The sequence below is a fragment of the Anopheles marshallii genome, chromosome 3, assembly GCF_943734725.1.
Source record: "Anopheles marshallii chromosome 3, idAnoMarsDA_429_01, whole genome shotgun sequence".
NCBI classification, from domain to species: domain Eukaryota; kingdom Metazoa; phylum Arthropoda; class Insecta; order Diptera; family Culicidae; genus Anopheles; species Anopheles marshallii.
In genome coordinates, this window is record NC_071327.1 from 47,941,961 (window position 1) to 47,961,371 (window position 19,411).

General features: G+C 42.5%; 1 protein-coding gene across 1 annotated transcript; it reads left to right on the forward strand.

The window, feature by feature from the left end:
• Window positions 1–16,722: 16,722 nt before the first annotated feature.
• On the forward strand, window positions 16,723–18,658 carry LOC128712710 (larval cuticle protein A2B-like). Its single transcript, XM_053807595.1, has 3 exons — window positions 16,723–16,737; window positions 16,882–16,962; window positions 18,119–18,658. Exons 1-3 carry the CDS (start codon window positions 16,723–16,725, stop codon window positions 18,656–18,658), a joined length of 636 nt encoding a protein of 211 aa, XP_053663570.1.
• Window positions 18,659–19,411: the final 753 nt, after the last annotated feature.

The following is a 19,411-nucleotide window of genomic DNA, read 5'->3' on the forward strand; positions in this document are numbered from 1 at the left end:
CGGTATGTGGTACGCGGTTTCTGGTCCACCGTGGAATGCGACGACGACGTTCGCGAATTGCCATTGACGTGGTAAAGCAGATCAAGGAAATGAGAGTAATAGTGCAAATATGCGTCAACGGCTTGAATGGACGCGGCTCGATGGTCAGCAGCTATCCGCGATCGGATTATCGTGTTTCGTTTGTGTGTACTCTCGGTTGTCTCACGTTTATTTGCGGGGGCGTATTTTAAGCGGATATTAGTGTTATTCCGTCACTTGAAATGAGGCGTGAAAGTCCAACACGCACTTTTGGGGAGCGAGCGATGAAAGATTGTGCCTTGAAAGGGGCGATCAGGGATGTGTACCGGGGTGAAGGTAAACTAGAGGTCAGGTGTGAAAAATTTACTCTACATTGCATAATAAATAATAAAGCTAAGAGTTTTATTTAATCGCACTCGTAAAAACCTGCTATCAAAGGCCGTTAGTTGGAAGGACATAATGCGGGAGTGTTTTGCTTTGTGAGTTTTCGTGGTAGAACTAAACAATATACATAAGCTATAAAGAATATAATCTATTGATTATTACAACATCCCTTTTCAATATTGTAAGTGTACAATGGTATGGTAATATAAAATGTAACATTTATTTGTAATATAATACAATGTAATATAAAAACAGTTAAATAGCAAAATATATATACAATCAAATCTCTCTAAGGTAGTATCTCTCAAATATAGCAAGTCTCCCTAAGAGTCAGTTCATTATAGAGACAGTTCATTTTTAATACATTTTATGTCTCCGAAAGCTGCAAAATCTTCCTAACCTTACTTTTCTAAGCTGCACATGATGTTTGTACACCAATGTTTCTCTAAGGTAGCCATGTTTTGGGGTTTGCCAATAACAGCTCGTGATGGCTGCGTTTCCAGAGAATGGTTGAAACTTGTTGCGATACATAAATGGTATACCATCCGAGTGTTTTTGTTTTCCAGCTTGACTGTATATTATAAGTTTAGAAACAAATAAGTTTTGTAAATAATTTGAGAGAATAGCAAATACAAAAAATACAGAGGATGTGTAAAAACGTTATTTTTAACTTGTGTGTTTATTAACAAGATTTTGTGTGGTAATGTCAAGAGGTTCCCGGCATAAAAAAAACATAATGGCGATCGTGAATGATCAGATCACGCCATCGCGATATTTTAAGTCCGCGTGCCACTCGATCTGATACAGTTACGGTAACGAGAATGAGTTTTCTTCCCGTCGGCTTCAAAACGACAAACGGATGCTGAAAACTTACCGACGCTAGTAATACAACAGTAAGTGCCATTACCTCGTGGGCGCCGTTAAATTGGACGACACACCTCACATTCAAGGTCGCGCTCGCATAGGTCTATGTGGCAACAAAGTACGCCCGGTTCCGTCTGCGGTTAGGCAACGTCGTTGTCGCACCAGCGAACGAACGCTTCGTCACTTCCGTCCGATGGATGGCAACGGGTCACGATATGGCAACGGTTTCGGAGCGGATTGAATTGAATGAACAAAGCAATTCAATCCATTAGCGGATTTAGTGGCAAAGCACACCACCGCCAGCAGAATGCGGCAGCAAAGAGAATTTCGATTTCGAAAATGATGATTTTATGCCAAATTATGGATTTAAGGTATTTTTTATGAGCTCGATTGTTGGTTGGTGGTGTTTTGCTTTCGGACGCTTTTACTGATTAACGTTGCCCCTTCACCGGTCGGGACCACCTGTTGATGTGTTAGAACAATAAGAATGGCATCATGCTCGAATGCTGAGCCTTGATTGATGTTAGACTTAAATGAATGATTTAAATGCAAAATCAAGCGACGAACCTATTCGGAGGCATAACAAGCACCATCAACATGCTGCCATTCCTGTCGATGGTAACGATTGATCGTATTGGGCGCATGAGTTGACATGAGGCGGAAGTTTGGAATTGCTAATACTCTCCGCCCGCTCCGTATCCAATCAAATCCCTTCAGTGCGTGTCAGACCGGTACCAAACCTTGCCAAAAAAATTCTTGCTAAACTTTCCGCTCGGGGAAGGTGGATAGTTTTCAAAGGTCGTTATAAACGAGGGGTAGCAAATCTCTGTTTCGAAAGAGAATGTGAAACCGAATAAGTTTCGGTCTAAGCTTCATCGGCGCTCCATCGCACGCAGGGAGGACGAAAGGACGGAAGAAGCATTTTAATTAATTTTTACGCCACATCGTACGACTACCGATCTACCGATTCGGTGATATTCAAAAGCTCGCGGTGCTAACTAATTGCCGAAATATAGTGTATCCACAATTCGCCTAAAAAAAACACAGAAAAACACGAGGCACTCGCGGGAAACAGGTGACGAGCAAGTCGTTGTTCCGTTTGTTCTTAATTGATCGTAAAATTTGAGGCTCTTTGTTTATTGTCACGCTGGTAGTCGTTATTGGCTAATGTTTTGTTTGCTCGTTAGATTGCAGGTGGGGTAATTTGGAGGATTTTAATCTACTGCGATGACCATCAACGGTGCTTGCGCTCATTCTGTACGATAAAGAAGAGATAAATTAATTAAAAGCAAATAAAAACAAATGTACTTCAATGGAAAAGTATAGCAAGCGGGAATGGGAACCTGACCTACCCGTGCCGATCACAAATGTTAATCAAAGGCCGGTTTTCATTCTGGTATTAGAATATCATTCAATCATCGTGTGGAATGACCGTTACCCAAAGGGGTCCTATGACATAAGTACTCGTTTCTCTGCAGGTTCGACGCAAAGCCGATCAATTATTCATAGCTGATTCTCATACTACCGCCCACAGGACAGGGTTCCCCACGACTCTGAAGAAGTATAGGTTAATGATTGCCTCCCGCTGTGGAGCGGTATCGGGAAGTTGAATGAATTCCCAACTGTCCACTAGCCTAATGAAAGTGAAACCGGATCCAGCTGACCCGGTCGGCAACCGTAACCCAATTCCCGCAGTTAACACATTACGTACTGTGTAGTAATACCGATCGAGAAGGTCACCAACAAGTGAACAAGATCACGGAGATTCGTGCGAAACCCGCGCTCCAGATCACGAATTTCCCTGAGTGAGACATGGCTGATACTTATTACACTCGTTACCTGAGTCATCGACGAGGAAAAACGGCATCACAGAACAGAAAAATCGATCAACCGGCCGCTGATCGACGCTCGATCGCAAACGCACGCATACCACCGCATTTGTTAAAGCGCTGGATAATTGCAGTGCTCGTTCATCCAACACCGACAACTCCCATCGATTGAACGAGTTCTTGGCGAGGTGTCTACGAACACGGTTCCTTATTCCGCTTCTGGTAGCGAAACCGCTTCTGGTGACGTGTCGTGCCGTCGGACAGTCCACTACCATCATGCTAGTGTGGTTAATGTAATTATACCGTTTCGTGTGCAAAGCCACTCTTTACCGCTGAACCATGAGAAAAATGTCTCAACGGAGCTGTTGTTATTTTTTTAATTCTCTTCTCTCTGTTGCATTTTATTATAACAGCCTTACATCGGTGGAATCGAATCCAAAAGGTATGTAAATTGTCTACGAACAGAGTGTGATTAGATCATGTGATTGGACGAGGTGTTTTTTTCGGGCCGGGTCGTGGAGCTTGTGTAAACCGATGCGTCTTGTAGAGTGTTGCAGTGGTCTTTAACGGCGACGTCCTTGGCGAGTCGAGGTGGTACGTACATGAGGGCTCTTTGAGAAGGAAATTACCGCCACTTGCGAGGCCAGTCCAGTTGAATGTAGTTCATTTAAAAGCATTTGTAGTATATTGAGCTTCGTTTGTGTACAGGGAGCAATGGTCGACCAGTTTTGCCGATGCTCAATGGAAGGATAATCAAGAAAACATTAGACAGGGCAATAAGAGAGGGGAAAGAATGATGAAGAAAGGAGGTAATGGAAGGCAAAGTTTAGATTAATTAGACGATATTGAAGGGGATCTTTAAATGGAAGTTAAGCTATTTTACTTTTACATTGTTATGATACATCAGAGACATACGTGAAATATTTGAAGCGTTATAAAAAAATATAATGCAAGCTGAATATGCCTATTATTAACTGATTAAAATTCAACATAAGCGGTGTTAAAAATACCCCACAATCCAAAGTCGAATTGCGATACTTAATAAATAAAAATACTTCTTAGAAGAGCCTTTGGAACCTTCTCAATCATCCGGGTGTGGCAATTGAATAAGCGATAGGTGCATACAATTAGACAGAAAGAAACAAATAGATGAATAGTTATTCTAATACAACCGAATTAACTACCCGTGACTTAAGGTAATATTATTTAGGTAGCTTAGAAATCATCTATGGATCGTATTCACTGGCTTCCATACAAGTTTGTGTATGGCAGTGATAATTTGAATATACATTTCAATAGTATGATACTTTTTAAATGCCCTAGAACACATAAAGTATTCTTTTTAATAACTTAAATTTCGTAAATAGATTTAATTTTGGGAAATTCGAAAGTAATAATAGAATAAAAACTACTGCACGATTGGATTGTGGTATGTTGTAAGTTTTTTTTAAATTCATTTCAAATTATAATTTTACGGACAATTGAATAACTTCCATAACGTATTTTAATCTCAAGAAAAGATCAGCAGGAACTTGACGATGTGCCAGTTCTGTGTAAGTCGTATTCCTTTTGTTAAACAAAACAAGCAACATATCGTATCACTGTCACCTAAAAATACAACTCACAACCAATGCATCCTCCAGCCGAAATTGCCCCACATATCTTTGACAATTGGACGGCCATCTAGAGGTGTTGTATCACAATTTGATCAACACTGACTTGACACTTACGATCAAGGACCAGCATTCTGCTCGGCGGCCCCTACACGTGACGCCAATGTGATGATGAAACTATTCTCCGAATCAACCCAATCCTGTCTGCTGTTCCAGTAGCAACTCGCCTTTGATTTCACCCCCATTTGCAGCACACCGAACGAACCATCTCATAATTGCATTCGATGCGGTGTCAATGCGTTGCGATTCGGTTACCATTCCGTTTATTTGATGCTGGCGCAACGATTAGGTTGCAGTTGCGCCGAACCTCCGTACCCATTGTGTGCACGAGCGACCGACCTAACCGAAAGGCTGCCCGAATGACTTCAATTCGGTAATCATGGCTGTGAAATAAAATAAAAGTGAGAAAACACAAACACAAATCTCGCTCGGTGTCAACCTGGCTGCTGCTAGACTCACCTACTGACCTTATCCTAATACGTAACAATAAGGTAGCAGTACAAGCGAAACCTTTTCCGATTGGCGATGGGGCTTGTTAGCAACCGTTTGGGGCCGTTTTGCTTCATCTCTTTCTCGTAACATAAACTGTAAGGCTCATTCAACTCGTATCATTATCATTATCGAAAAATGTGTGGAAACATACAAAAAAAGTTGGTTCCACTTGAACGGCAGCCCTTTCGCCCTTTGTCCCCGCATGTGAGGTAAGGGTCGCAGGACGCAGATGAGGGCACTTTTAGCCCGAAAAATAACCATCACCGGGCGAAGGAAAAACGAGTTCCAGGCGGGCGTAATGAACGGAGGTTGCTGGTGCTGGAAGTGATTTGGTTTTACATGAGCCGTGCCCGACACGACGATAGTAGAAACGCAACGAATCGTAGCGCCTAGTGGACGGTGGCAACAGTTTTGAAAAATTACGTCCAAACCGGTCAACCGTTGCTTTGCGACGTCAAAGGTGAAGCGAGTACGAGTTGCGGGCGAATGCTTGGCTTGGGAGGGTGGCACTACAACGACGTCAAGGCCGTCCAAGGTCTCGGATTGGAAAGACTGCTATGCTGGCGCGACACACGAACCTCTGAATTCCGTACTTTCTGTTCGTGGGACCATTTGAAAATTAGATTTATAAGTGTGAGGAAGGAAAAGACCAAGTAATATTAATAGAATATTCAATCAAATATTAAGCGCTAATCATTAAAGCACAAAAACTGTTTTGATCATACTGTAACTTATTTTACCCGTAAATTGCTCTTGAATAAACTGGTAATAATTGCTGCACGATTATTATGCAGAAATAATAAGTAAATATTTTAACATATTTTGATAGACTTGTTATACATCGCACACTGTACTGAAGTATATCGCAGATGAAGAGGTAGCAAATTGGTTTTGTAACATGTTCATAAGAAGTGCTAGTTGATAATTCTAAATATGACATGATTAAAATAATTTCTTGTCAAATAAAGAGCTGTAGAGCTCAAATGGGTGAGCGGCTAATGTTCATTACTTTGTGTATTTATAAAATTCTGCAGATTTGCATGAAAATATATGTTTATCCCAAACTGACCAAAGTAAATTAATTAGGAGCTTAAATAATTCCCAAATAAACAAGACTTTTTATTCAGTAACAATCCCGCCGGAACCAAAGCTCATAATGATAAATCTTACACCTTTACAGACTTTAAAACAGCGACGAAACCACATGTCTACCTAGCAAACGAAACCGATCTATCAAAATGGAAACCTCACATACCTTTGCACATGCTACAGCATGACATGGTTTCGGCGGGATTGTGCGACCACGGTCGTAATGGAGGCGCCCCAAGATGAGGGTAGAGGCGTGCTTTACATGCTCGTAAAATGTTGACGAATTGATGGAATTTGGTTCACCGGTTGACAAGATAGTTATCCTCGGTCCGGTCGGATGCATTGAACCAGACCACCGCCGTAATCCGGTCGGTCGGATGACCGGAAGACTTATCGGACGAGGGTTGCATTGAGATCGCGTTAGATTGATCCAATTTGAATAATCCAACCTAGTTTATGGGCTACGATGGTGTTGGCGGTGGTTCCGGATTCGTAGAAAAAAAATCGTTGAAATTAAAAATAAATTATGTACCACTGAATGTTAATAATTGCGTTGGAAAACACAGTCCGAATAGAATTTCCATAATGTACGAGTTATTTATGTTGGAACTGCATTTTACGATCATTCGACGCCCATTTGGAAAGCCCGTTCCGTGAGGTGGGTTAAATTTCATCGATAATTAATTTTTAACGATTGCCTCGGCGAACCAATCGAACTCATCGTGTGATGTTCGTTTCAGTCGATTTCATCCGAAGACCGGCAAGAAAGCGCATGGCGTTCGGTTCGGGCGGCGAGAACTCCTGACCATGTTTCGAGGGACAAACGTTAATGGAACGCGTATCTGAAGGAGCGAAAGAGAGGCGATTGTTATACTACGATCGCCATTGGAGCACTATTGGAGGTAGTTATTTTATAACGATCAATAAATTGTATCACGAGCCAAACGTCCTTGACATTACTCAATATACGATCGAGAGGTGGGAAATTGTACAATCAATATCGGCACGGGTGGAGACCGTTGCTTGAGTGGATCGCTTGTGTACGTTAAGATTTCGTGTGTGTCACCCTAATCGAACTCGAGAGTCAGATTTATGGCCACAATAATTGTTATAATTTGTAAAAAATCTATTTGGAAACAATCCCCTGCCCGTTGTAACTGGGTAAGCGTAAATGAAAGATTCCACAATGGTTTCATTTGAAATAAACTGACTGATCGATTCTCCCTTCATTGGATTGATCCACGCATCGACTGTTGATCGATTTGCGCTGGAAATATGAATACCCATTCGCCCATTTCCCTAATGACTCTAAATGAAGCTGTCTGAATGGAACTCGCTTCCTAGATGCCGTTCTGTCAAACTACATGTCGATTTACGACGTTGCACAGGTATTGTGGCGGTTTTTCTCATCGGATCGAGAAGTGCTAAATGGCAATAAGAAGTGCCTGCCCCGTTTGGGTGGCATACAGACCGTGATAGAACGATCAGGTACGAGCCACTATACGAGTCGATATGGGCGTATACTACGTAGCAGGATAGTGGAGATCGTATCGAAGATTGGTGTCTTCCGAGCAAAGTAAACGAACGGTTGTGACCAGCTGTGGCTGTGAGCGGAGCTTAGTAAGCGTGTGAACCGTGCAGGTAATTGAATCATTCAACCCATTATCACCCGGTCGGTTGCGTTCTCGGTGTACTTAAATCGAGGATGTAGAACTATTCATAGCCGAGCTGTCATTGCATTTAAAAGCTACTAGTCCTTGCCCGCTTAGTCCGAGATAATGTTGCCCAGATAATTTGTCATCTGTGGTTAGCTTTTGTCTTGATGTATTAAGCATCTCGTATGTCGTTTCCCCAGTCTTTCACAAGAGCCTAGCATTGAAAGAAAGGAACAGTGGGAGGTTTAATCAGATTCATATTTCACATTTGTAATGTATGTTTTGTACAACAAAGATCATCCTTTTCCTGCTTGAAATGCTAGATACTGAGGTGCTATAGATTGCAGTGAACAGTTTTAGTTGTTTGTTAAACTTTGATGGAGGGATCATATTTCTGAAAGAGTAAAAAAAAGATGTTGGGGCGGCCTGGTGCCATGATGGTCGGCAATCCCCCGTAGCAAGGACTGACTATCCGGCTACGTGGTAAAATAAGTCGACACGGCCAGGCCGTTCTAACGAAAAAAAAAATGTTCAAGGAAGAAAATGAGTTCATTAGATAAATAATAATGATAAAAAATGAAGAATCTGAGACTAAATCTAAAGAGAAATTTATACTTAATGTATATTGTATAAAGATGCGAATACATAAATTACATAAAGATGCGAAAGACCCTACCAGTGAGGTCGAAACTATGCAGTAGTGGCAATGATGAATGACGCAAAATAGAATCATCAATAATTCCAATAATAATAATCCAACTGAACAATTTATTCTATGTTATGTAACATTAAGTTGAACCTCCCCCCCTCCCCCTATGTAACAAACCGTAACGTTAGAAGGAACCCCCCCCCCCCCCCCTAACAGCGTTACGTAATAATTGAATGAACCCTAAGGCTCGGGGAAGTCCGAAGCATTTCTGTTCTTTCTTATGTGTTATAAAAAATCTCCTATTTCAGTACAAATCACTTCAACAAATGATGGCCAATTTATTATGGTCGTTTTGTAGTTTATTTCGGAGGCCTGCTTTATGTTTGAATATCTGTTTGAGTTCGTTCTGCAGAATTAATTTGTAAATGATATGTTTTGATTACCGATGAATTGTTTCACCTCAAAAACTTATGTGATTAAAATGAAGCGTCTCAGACAAAATTACTGGCCACATAATTTCAGTGTTGATGTGTGCTTCTGTGAAAGAAATACGACTGTTAAATTTGAACGGCATTTCCACATTTAGAACAACTACAAATAAGTCTGTTACTGTCGAAAGATTCGTGGAAGAATTCCATTTTGTCGAAGTCATTATTTCTATAAAGACCGCTACCTCACATTTGCTATAATTATATCATCAATAATTATTATCGCGCTGGCCGAAACCCTGGACATACAATTGTGCGATGTCATTTATAATATGTGATTTAAGTATTATAAGTAATTGACATGCATATCTTGAAAAATACGTTTCAACAACATAGAATCATTATAAAGTAAAGAATAATTAGCTTAAACAAATAAAATCATACATAAATATCACAACAAACGAACCAATCCATGAGCCACCATTAACCATTACAGTTCAATTTTCATCCTATTACCTATTGGCACACCATTGAACGCGTGTGCAGATAACTATTTACCTCGAATATCTAGCTTTAACACTGTGTTGAATAGCGACAAGACTGTTCACAACGTTACCGAGTTGGTCAGAATGCCAATTTGAAAAATGCAGTTAATCAAACATCAAACCACCGTCAAACGACTAGCACCTATGCTCTTTCCAGATGTCTTGCTGGACCGACACGATCACGTCGTTGGCTCCTGGTGACGGTCGGACTTTAAAGGTAATTTTGCTAGAACCCGTCTTGTCCGTGCAGGAAAGAGACCTGGGAAATACCCAGTACAATCTCCCATTCCAAACAGCCCTCGACCTCGGCAAGGTCTTTTGGGTGGACCCCCGTTAGATTTTGCAACCAGATCCGTACGTATTGGGCTTCACCGTTCGCGAAAAGTAAACCGTGACCAGCTCGTTCCGGAGTGCGCACCGGGTGTATGTTCCGTAGTGATTAGCCCGCCCACCCGGGGGCAGTTCGGGCGGCAATCTAGGTGGCTGTGGAAATTATCAGTTCCTCATAATTTAAGCAGCTCGTAAAAAAGCCATTATCGAGCCATGAAAATCAATCGCGAAAGGGATTTTGTTTGGCTTGCTATTTGAATGGGCACAGCTGGTTGTGTGAAATAAAGAAATCGCTGTACGTAGCATGTTATGAACCAGCCGGCTATCATGAGCTCCATCTTGTTCTGATGGAGTCGTAAAAACTTCACTGAACCGCTCGGGACGCATTGGGCGTTGTTCCTGGTAGCGCCCGTAGGATACGTTCAGAACGTTGGTTATTGACATTTTAATAAGAAATTCAAGTTACCTTTAGAGGCGTTCCGGTCAATCCTACGCCCCGAAGGTGTCCGGGATCGAACATGCATACTCCGGTCAAAAAACACTTAAACGCTGTCGCTGAACTTTGTACGATTGGCTTGGTTCATGCTGTGATTGTTCCTTAGGACAAGGTTTATATTTGAGTCATTAATCATTTGAAGATAAAATACTTGAGTTGTGTGAAAATAAAATACGTATCAACCATAAAGGAGGTTTCACAACGACAATAATGCACAATACTTCAACAAGATCCAGTAATGTCTGTACATTAATCACTCCGCTGCCTGTAGCAGAACAAATAGAACAATTAAAGTTTAATTATTTGCTCTCATAGGGCACACTGTTCTAAGGCATCTAGAACCAAGATGAAAACTAGAACATATTACACAATCCACCCATTGCAAATGGCAACCTTTAAAATAGAACAAACCGCCCAGAGTCGAATCGATTGGAAGTCCGTTCCTTCGGGGAAGCAGAGACCACAACCAACCGGTACTATCGCACGAGTACAACAAGCGGCAAGTAAGATCAAGGACTTGGGGGCTCTGTAGTAGGCAGGTGGGAAGCAGATTTCTATCTAATGTTACCCAGTTTCGATGAGTCAGTAAGCACCGTGGGCGATCAGAATCGATTGCAAAATAATGATCTCCGTTCGGTTGTGTATGCTAATGAACGCATTTTGTTTTCGTAGTGCGGGTAGTTGAGTGTGGCGTAAAAGTTCACACCAAGTCCCGTTCGGTTTGGGAGCGCAAAATGGTCGGTCCAGATGGCTTCGAGCGTTCCAAGTTCGGTCGCCCCCGTAAGCCGCAGTGTCTGTGCCCCCGTGAGTTGATGATTTGGGCCTACAGGGTTGTGGTAGGCAAATGGCTGAGAGCAGTTGCTTTTTCCTATTTGGAAGGTGCATTAAACTTTATCGTTTGTTATTTATGACACGCTTACGGATCCTGTGTCTAAACAATAGGAGCGAACAAATGTGATTTTTGTTTGTTTGCCAAAAACTCCCGTACATTCGGAGGCAATAATTGTTCGCATTTATGTTTAATGATGATTAATAAATAAATCTATTTTTGAAACGAAGTATTTAAGAAAAGAATTATTTTTATTTCCTTGTATTTGCATGAAATCGTTTTCATAGTCTAATAAATAGCGCTATGAATATCGTATGAATCCTTTTTTACAAAGCGAAGAAATGATTATCATGATCTACTAAAGCTTGATTTGTTGGAAAGTGCTTAACCGTATTGCCTGGCAAGCGGAAAAAAGGTTGAAAACTGAGATACCAAAAATTACGCATCAAATACCTCATTAAGAATGCGTAGTAACATTAAATGTGATCACGTTTGATAGATTGTTTCCTTACTACTGTTCCACTCTAAGCGATCATTCGATGTGTTTGATTCGCCAAAATGCAGAACAATATAATAAAGCAACGCACAATAATTGAAGTCGACCAATGCGTTTCAAAGATAAGTTGAATTATAAAACAACAATCCCAAATGTCACCTCAATAAGCCCCGCTTGGTGAAAGATAAAACCTGAACTAGAACCATGCTGAATGCTAAATATTCGCTCATGACATTTTCGCTTATGAAACAGGCTTGCGGAGCAATAATTCAAGCTCAACGTATAAAACCCTTAATTTGGGTGCTGAAAGCGAAAAAAGGTCACTTTTTGGGGTATTTTACAGTCGCTAGCGTAGGAAAAGGATCGATTGTAGTGAAGCGATCGTACGATGTCTCTAGCCTTGGTAGTCACTCCTGGGATCCGGGTCATTGAACATCCACAATGAGAATAATCTCAATTGCTGGATCGCTTCGGTTCGGTTTGGTGCGGCAAGCCAATTTGACAACTGACCAACCAAACGTGAGCGTACCGCTATCTTGTAGACGCTCCCCTTTTTTGGATGCCCCGCAGAAGAATGGAACCTTGTGGTAGAGTGATTGTGCACGTAAAAGTGATCTAAATAAGCAAAATCGGATCAGTTTATTCCTGACTTGCTCGGACTTATGCGTAGGTTGATTAATTCTTTGTGGTATTTTGCGTTTTTTTCTCAACAGAATAGGTTTATTTATTTCTTCTGAAGCAGGAAACAGAAATGGGTATCAATCACCTAAAATTGCTTTCCCAAATGGTTGATTTAAGTTCGCAGCAACTTCTGTGTGGAATGATCAGCAGCATGATCAGCGGTAAAGTTAGATACGTTTCTACGCAGTTACTTGCACTTCGCACTCGAACGCTGACTCATTACGTGTGGGGTCCTTTTTTGGGCAGCATCCAACTCATTCTTACCAGCGTGTACTGCACTGCCTTGCAGTGGGATTAATTTCTTGTCCGTCCATGTTCGCACACAGTATGCAGGTTAGTGACGGTTCGGCTTATACGTTTGTCTCTTCGCGGGGGCTTACGGTAGCTTATGCCCAAAGTTCAAGCGTTACTTGCTTCTCAGGTAACTTCTGTACGGATGGGAAGGAATGAACAAGGGAGGGTGAGTCTTCAGATGTTCCCCTGGTGTTTAATCCCGGGAATGGTACCCTGCTGGTTGCACATTTATTCATGTTACTTTATACTTTCCTGTCAGTTGGTAGGATACGCAACGTTGCGGTTTTGTATGAAATTTTCCCCACCACAAAAAAACCACTTTTGAGCATATTGTAGGGAGTCTTATTTTTATTCGGCCGAGAAGAAGAGATTGAACATGAATTGATTACATCTTCAGCACCAATGTAAAATAAATCAAATTGCCACGGAACGTTAGAATAACTGCATAAAGCGTGTTTGTTTTCTATATCTCTACTGTACTCTTAGCTTTCATAAAGACAGCGAAAGATAACAGTACCATACAATATGCGCTGTGATATGCAATCCTTTCACCAGGTTCGGTTTCTGGTCATAATTTTACTTCTCTCCGCAACGGGCTATCGCGCTTGTGTTGTTTGTTTATAGCTTCAATTGAATATCGACGATGTTGGACCGATTCTGTCATTATAAATCAGTAATTGCGGAGTAAAGGTGGGTTGCAAAGTGGCGAATGAAGCAAAGAAAACTTCGTACGATGATGTTGGCCAGTGAAACGCAAGTTTCCCATTCACGATGTTTATTGGTCATGTACCAATTTCTGATCTAAAATTGTTTAAGTTTGATTTATATTGTAAGAATAATTGAATATTAGACGTAAAACTATACTACTATTTAGTTTTAAGTACATTTTCATGTATTCTAGTCAGTATTATATCAAATATAAAAAAGTGAATTAAACAAAAGGTTTATTCACCACTGACTCAGTGCATCAATTGAAGACCCGCAGCCCCAGTTACAATTGATTTTCCTTGAAGGGCTCGAATCGTTTGCTTGCCATTACACCGTTGCAGCGATGCGCATTAATTGAAGCACCACTTTGCAAATCAGTCAGCCCGAGGTAAGCAAAGAAATGGATTAACGGGCACTTCGCCGACTGTTGACCCCCAGGCTCTGGTCGCGGAGGCTGCGTGACATTGACATTGGTTTGGAGCCGTGTTACCGTTTCGAAGTCGGCCCAATCGCGCGGATCAACGTTCGCAGTAACCGAGAGCAGCATCGTTGGTTGCGAAAATAATACGCAAGCGCATAGCGCAGCCGCGGCGGTGTCTTAAGGAGTGAATTTTATACCCAGCCCAAGAACTTTACCATTGACATTGAACTCTGCGCGCGAAAAATAAAACGCCAAAGGTACGACCGCTCTTTCGTCACCATCGCCCCACAACCTTTCTCCTTCACGGTGCGAAATAGTGGTCGGAACACCACCGAACATTTCGACACGATATGCGCGGTGCTTAATGCTTCCAAGCCCATGCAGCATACGGCTAGTGATACGGGGGTCTCCTGCGCCCAGCACATACGGCCCAGACCGTTCGTGGAACGCGATCTTTCATGTTTCTTTGCCCTCGGGGTGTGTGACTTGGGCGTCCTCTCTACCGGCATCATTTGTCTTTGGAGCATTTATTCATTCGGTTGTATTCGACCATTTGACAGCTAAATGTTGACTGTTGCTACTAAGTGGAGTCGCTCGCATGCCACCCGAAGATTCGGGAAGTGAAGCTGAACGAGCTGATGGTTGCGGTTTTATTTATTTTTTGTTGTTGTATCCAGTGCGCGCCTTCACCATTCACCCTTGCACAGTTGTTCCGTGGGTGGTAGGTTTTGGGGCGTGCGTCTTTTGTGTCCGCTGGTTTTGGAACAGACATCGCAAAGATTCCGAAATTTTATGTGGAAGGTTTAAAAACGCATTAAGCTTACCACACAATGACAGGACTGGTTGCTACACAAATGCCACCACACAATGACAACTTACTTAATAATTATAACGGTATGAAAGCGGTTGAGTGTATGTTTTGATGGTGATGTTGGAATTATTAAACATGAACTTATATCAATACTGTTCGGAATTTCAAGAACTAATAAAGTGTCAAATACCAAATACCAAATAAATAAGAAGTAAAAAAAATGTGAGGAAGTATGTGAATTCCGCACTGTTACATCAATGTTGGTGCATTTGGGTATCTACTAATAATTTCCAAATGAAAATTAATCAATGAACAATTAATCATTCAAAACTAACAAATCATTATTATCCACTTATGGGAGTTAATATTGAACCAGTTAAAGAATTTGACACTAATTTTTACAAAAGATTTAAATTTCATGATTTACGACAAGAGAGTTGGGTCGAAATGTAATCTACTTCTCTAAATGATGTTGAATTAGTTTAAATGATTATTTATCGGTAGTTTATGCCAAGGACATATAAATTATAATAGAATTAGTTAATCATATGATCATACCATTTATTTTTAGTTTGGAATAACATTGCCATCAAATCATACCCAATATGGCGAAGAGGAAGTTACTAAAGATTAACAGCTCTGTACACTCCCGGAATCAAAATTGATGGTGTGCAATTTTCATTCAAAAATTCAATCAAACCCACGGCACCGAACCAGCCCGTCAGCCGGATGTGACGCATGGCACGTTTAGCTATTGCCCTTTTTCAACAGCCCTTCAATGGCAAATCATGAAAGCATTCTTTGTTTGTCCCACCGATATGCTCGAACGTGTAAGCTTGTACCCGACGCTTGTGGAATCGGCAAGAAAATTCTTATTCGCACCTGGACCACAGATTGACCTTCACTCTTGACCAATCCGCTCGGTTCTGCCGAAAGACGGTGGCCTCCGGGAGGAAAGCACGATAGGGAGGGGTTCATAAAAACCAAATCACTCCCATCGGACAAATGAGGATATGGATCGGTTTTTAGGGCTTTCGGTTCACGACCACACAGGACCAATAACCGGACCTGTGAGGTTTCCATCTCATTTCATGGTTCGTTCACAAGAATGCTTTGTTGGTGCGTGATGTTTAATAAAGGTTTTTTTTTTCAGTTTACTCTCGTTTGTATATTGGATCTTGCGAACGCACGCCACAAAACGCATCCGGCACTACGTCCAAAGCCATCGTGCAGGGTGTTGTAAAATTGTCCAGCCTCCAACCGTTAACCCCCTATATTCCAACATCGTTCGTATCGTTCTCGTTTCTACGAGATCGGTCGTGTAATGATCGATTGAGTGGTAAAATAATGGGCCCCCTCTCCGCCCGTACGGCGCTACGGCCTCCAGCCAGTCCTGACGTCACTCATCAACGGTATCTCGCATGACACTCTGGCCGTTGCGACCTCCCTTCTGTAATGTACTCCACCAAATGCATACGCGGTAGTGTTTCGGTTTTGCTTCCCCCTTCGTGGGTCACACTTTGCAGCATCTTGGCATGCTGGACACTATTACGATTACTAGGCAAGAGGCTCTCTTGCTCATTCTGCTTGCTCCGTCTTCCTTGGCGTGTGACGTTTTGTGTAAAAGACGCTCTCGCTCTCCCCATCTCCACGTTCAGTCTCTTACTAAGATCAACTGTGTCGTACGTTTACGGCCACAAGAACAGCTTGGAGAGCTTGGTCTCGGTTTCGAACGGTGACTTGAGATTTAGAAGGCGAATGAAACGGCGCTAGCGAACCGTTGAGAGTGAAAGGGAACGAACTGCCGGGTGGGTATGGGCGAAGGTAGACGATGGGCAAAGGAGACCCGAGGAACAACAAAATCCACTAGCCGAAGCCCCACGGACACCGGCAGTGGCAAACGCACGGGTGGAGTTGACTATAAAAGCGGTCAGCACAAATCAGTTAGATATCATTCGCAGTTCAGAACTCGTCCTAGTGCAAAGCAAAGTTTGCTAAACACAACCTAAAACCCCCCAAAACCAATTAAAATGGCTTTCATCAAAGTGAGTTCCGTTTTGTGTTAGTTTACGCCTTGTTGGAGGTTCTGGTTATCGGAAGCTACCTTACCAGAAGCTGATTTATTGTAGTGTGTGTGTGTGCAAGTGTGTTCTAATTTCTTCTCAATCTTCCGATCGTTTTCTTCGCAGTCGCTTGTGTGCCTGGCTGTTATCGGAGTTGCCGCCGCTGCTGTGGTCCCGCTCGCCCATGAATACCAGGGAGACTACTACGTAAGTAAAGAGTCCTTAGAAAAGGATCAGCGTTCCTTACTCAAAATTGTAGCGAAATTGTTGAAGTGATTATGATTAGATTAACAAGGATTCAAGTTTTGTTTTTGAATGTGTATTATCTACGATTAAAGTTGATGTTTGATCGAAAAGTTAAAATTATTATTAAATAATAAGATGTAATTCAATGATTGGATTTAGAAAATTGTACAGCATTATAGCCAATAGCCCGATAAATTAGCACAATGAAGTCGAAACCATGTAAAAATCATTATTGTGAGGTTCGTCGCTTGAAATCTTTTGTTGCATTTCCATGATTAATTTGCTCTAGAAGCATCCAGTAATCCAGTTTTCATTGGATGCCTGATTAAGAACTTGAAAGACTTCCTTGTACTTGAAATAATTCTAATTGTTTATGCAAAAACGTGAGAATATCGCCACTGCCTAACAGTATTGTTGTGCTCGAATCAAAAATGCAAGATATATACATATTCCCACATCACAACTCCGCCCGTACTGTGGCGAAATAAACAAAACCTTTTAAAGACGAAACCTCATTAGTGGCAACACGGTTTGAGGGCGATCATCTACCACTTTTGGTGACGCGTCGCGAAACATCCAATTGTAGCTGCATTTATTTCAACTCAAGCACCAATGCGTAACCTGCCCTTGATCGCGTTTTCTAAACAGTTGATCATTCCATTTAATCGATGCACTTGCGAAGGTGAGTGAAAACTGACACGATGTGCAACCAGAGTAATGCATCTGTGTTGAGACGTTTGTTTTTTTTTCGGATAAATGCGTAAAGCGAACACGTTATTACGATCGATCGACACACGATCGCTTTTTAATAGTTTGTTGAAATGTATCTTAAAATTGCTGTTAAAAGGTAGGGTCATTAAAATTAATGGAAAATGCTACTGAAATTCGATCACAGAACAATCTCATCTATAATTCACCGAAACAGATAATATGATAATGAAGGAATATGTTAGCCACACCTTCCTCGTCGGTAGCTGCATATAAAGTGGAATAATTTAAACTGCTCCAGCGGAAACTGTGTTCCATTGGTAGCGAATACAGTTTTGTAGTTTGGTTGCTCAAGGTCACGTTTGATGATCGCTAACCGTTCGCTTCCGGTTGCGTTTGTTCGTTGCAGGCTCACCCTAAATACTCCTACAACTATGGTGTTCACGATAGTTTGACCGGAGATGTCAAGTCGCAGGTTGAGAGCCGCGACGGTGATGTCGTGAAGGGCCAGTACTCCCTCGTCGAGCCAGACGGTTCCGTGCGCACCGTCGACTACACCGCCGATGATGTGAACGGATTCAACGCCGTCGTCAGCAAGTCGGCCCCGTCCGTCCACGCCAAGACCGTTGTTGCCCACGCCGCCCCAGCCGTCGTTGCCCATGCCGCCCCGGCCGTGTATGCCTCGCACCACGCCCCGGTCTATGCTTCGCACTCGGCCCCGGCTGTCTACGCTTCCCATGCCCCGGCTGTCTACGCTTCCCATGCCCCGGCCGTCTATGCCCATGCTGCCCCAGCCGTCGTTGCCAAGACTGTCGTCTCGCACGCTGCCCCGGCCGTGTACGCCACCCATGCTGCCCCGGCTGTGTACGCCTCGCACGCCTATGCTCCAGCTCACGGAACCGTAGAGTACCATGGCAAGGCTGCCGCTCCGCTGGCTTACTACCACTAAGCGCTTCCGATGCAAGTCACCACGCTCTAAAGCTGCCCACTCCCGGAGGACACTGCTGCGGTCCGATTCCCCCTGCCTGACTTCACTGCCAAAAGTGTGGATATTTATTTCATCTCCCTAGCTCTATCATCCCCGCTCTGGAACGTCCCTCCTCGTGCCCGCCTACGGGAAGCAGCTTTATCGATCCAACATCACCTTCTCTTTACCAATGGCCACTGCTAATGGGAGCATCGCTCGAAACTTCACTCCGTCGTTCTTTGCCCTGTATATAGTTCGTGATCATGACCCTTGTGCCACAGCATCGTCCGTTTGACGTGTTGGTAGAGCGAGCGAACAGTGAGAGTAGATTTGAGTGAACTGCTGATCGTTTTTTCAACTGGGATTTGGGGAAGTGTTGCGATTTGGTCTATGAACTAGTTCCGCCTTTCTCGAACACCAGAATGAAAGATTTCTAGAATTGAATCGGATTCATTTCGATTGTAACCTTTGCTTTGCATCTTTGCTCTTTGCGCTGCCTTCGAATCAAACCATCGCAGTGCTGTACGCATGAGTCCACGATCGTAATACTCAATATGTACTTCGAAACACAACGAACGAGTAGAATGTTCCGGCTTTACTTCATCAGGACTTTCCTTCTCGGTCCTCGGATTGCTGCTTATGGTAGTACCGTCGGCTTGAGGAGGACAGTCTACTTGTACAGAATGGAATGAATACCGATGATGATATTAATTTAAAATGAAGAATAAAACTCAA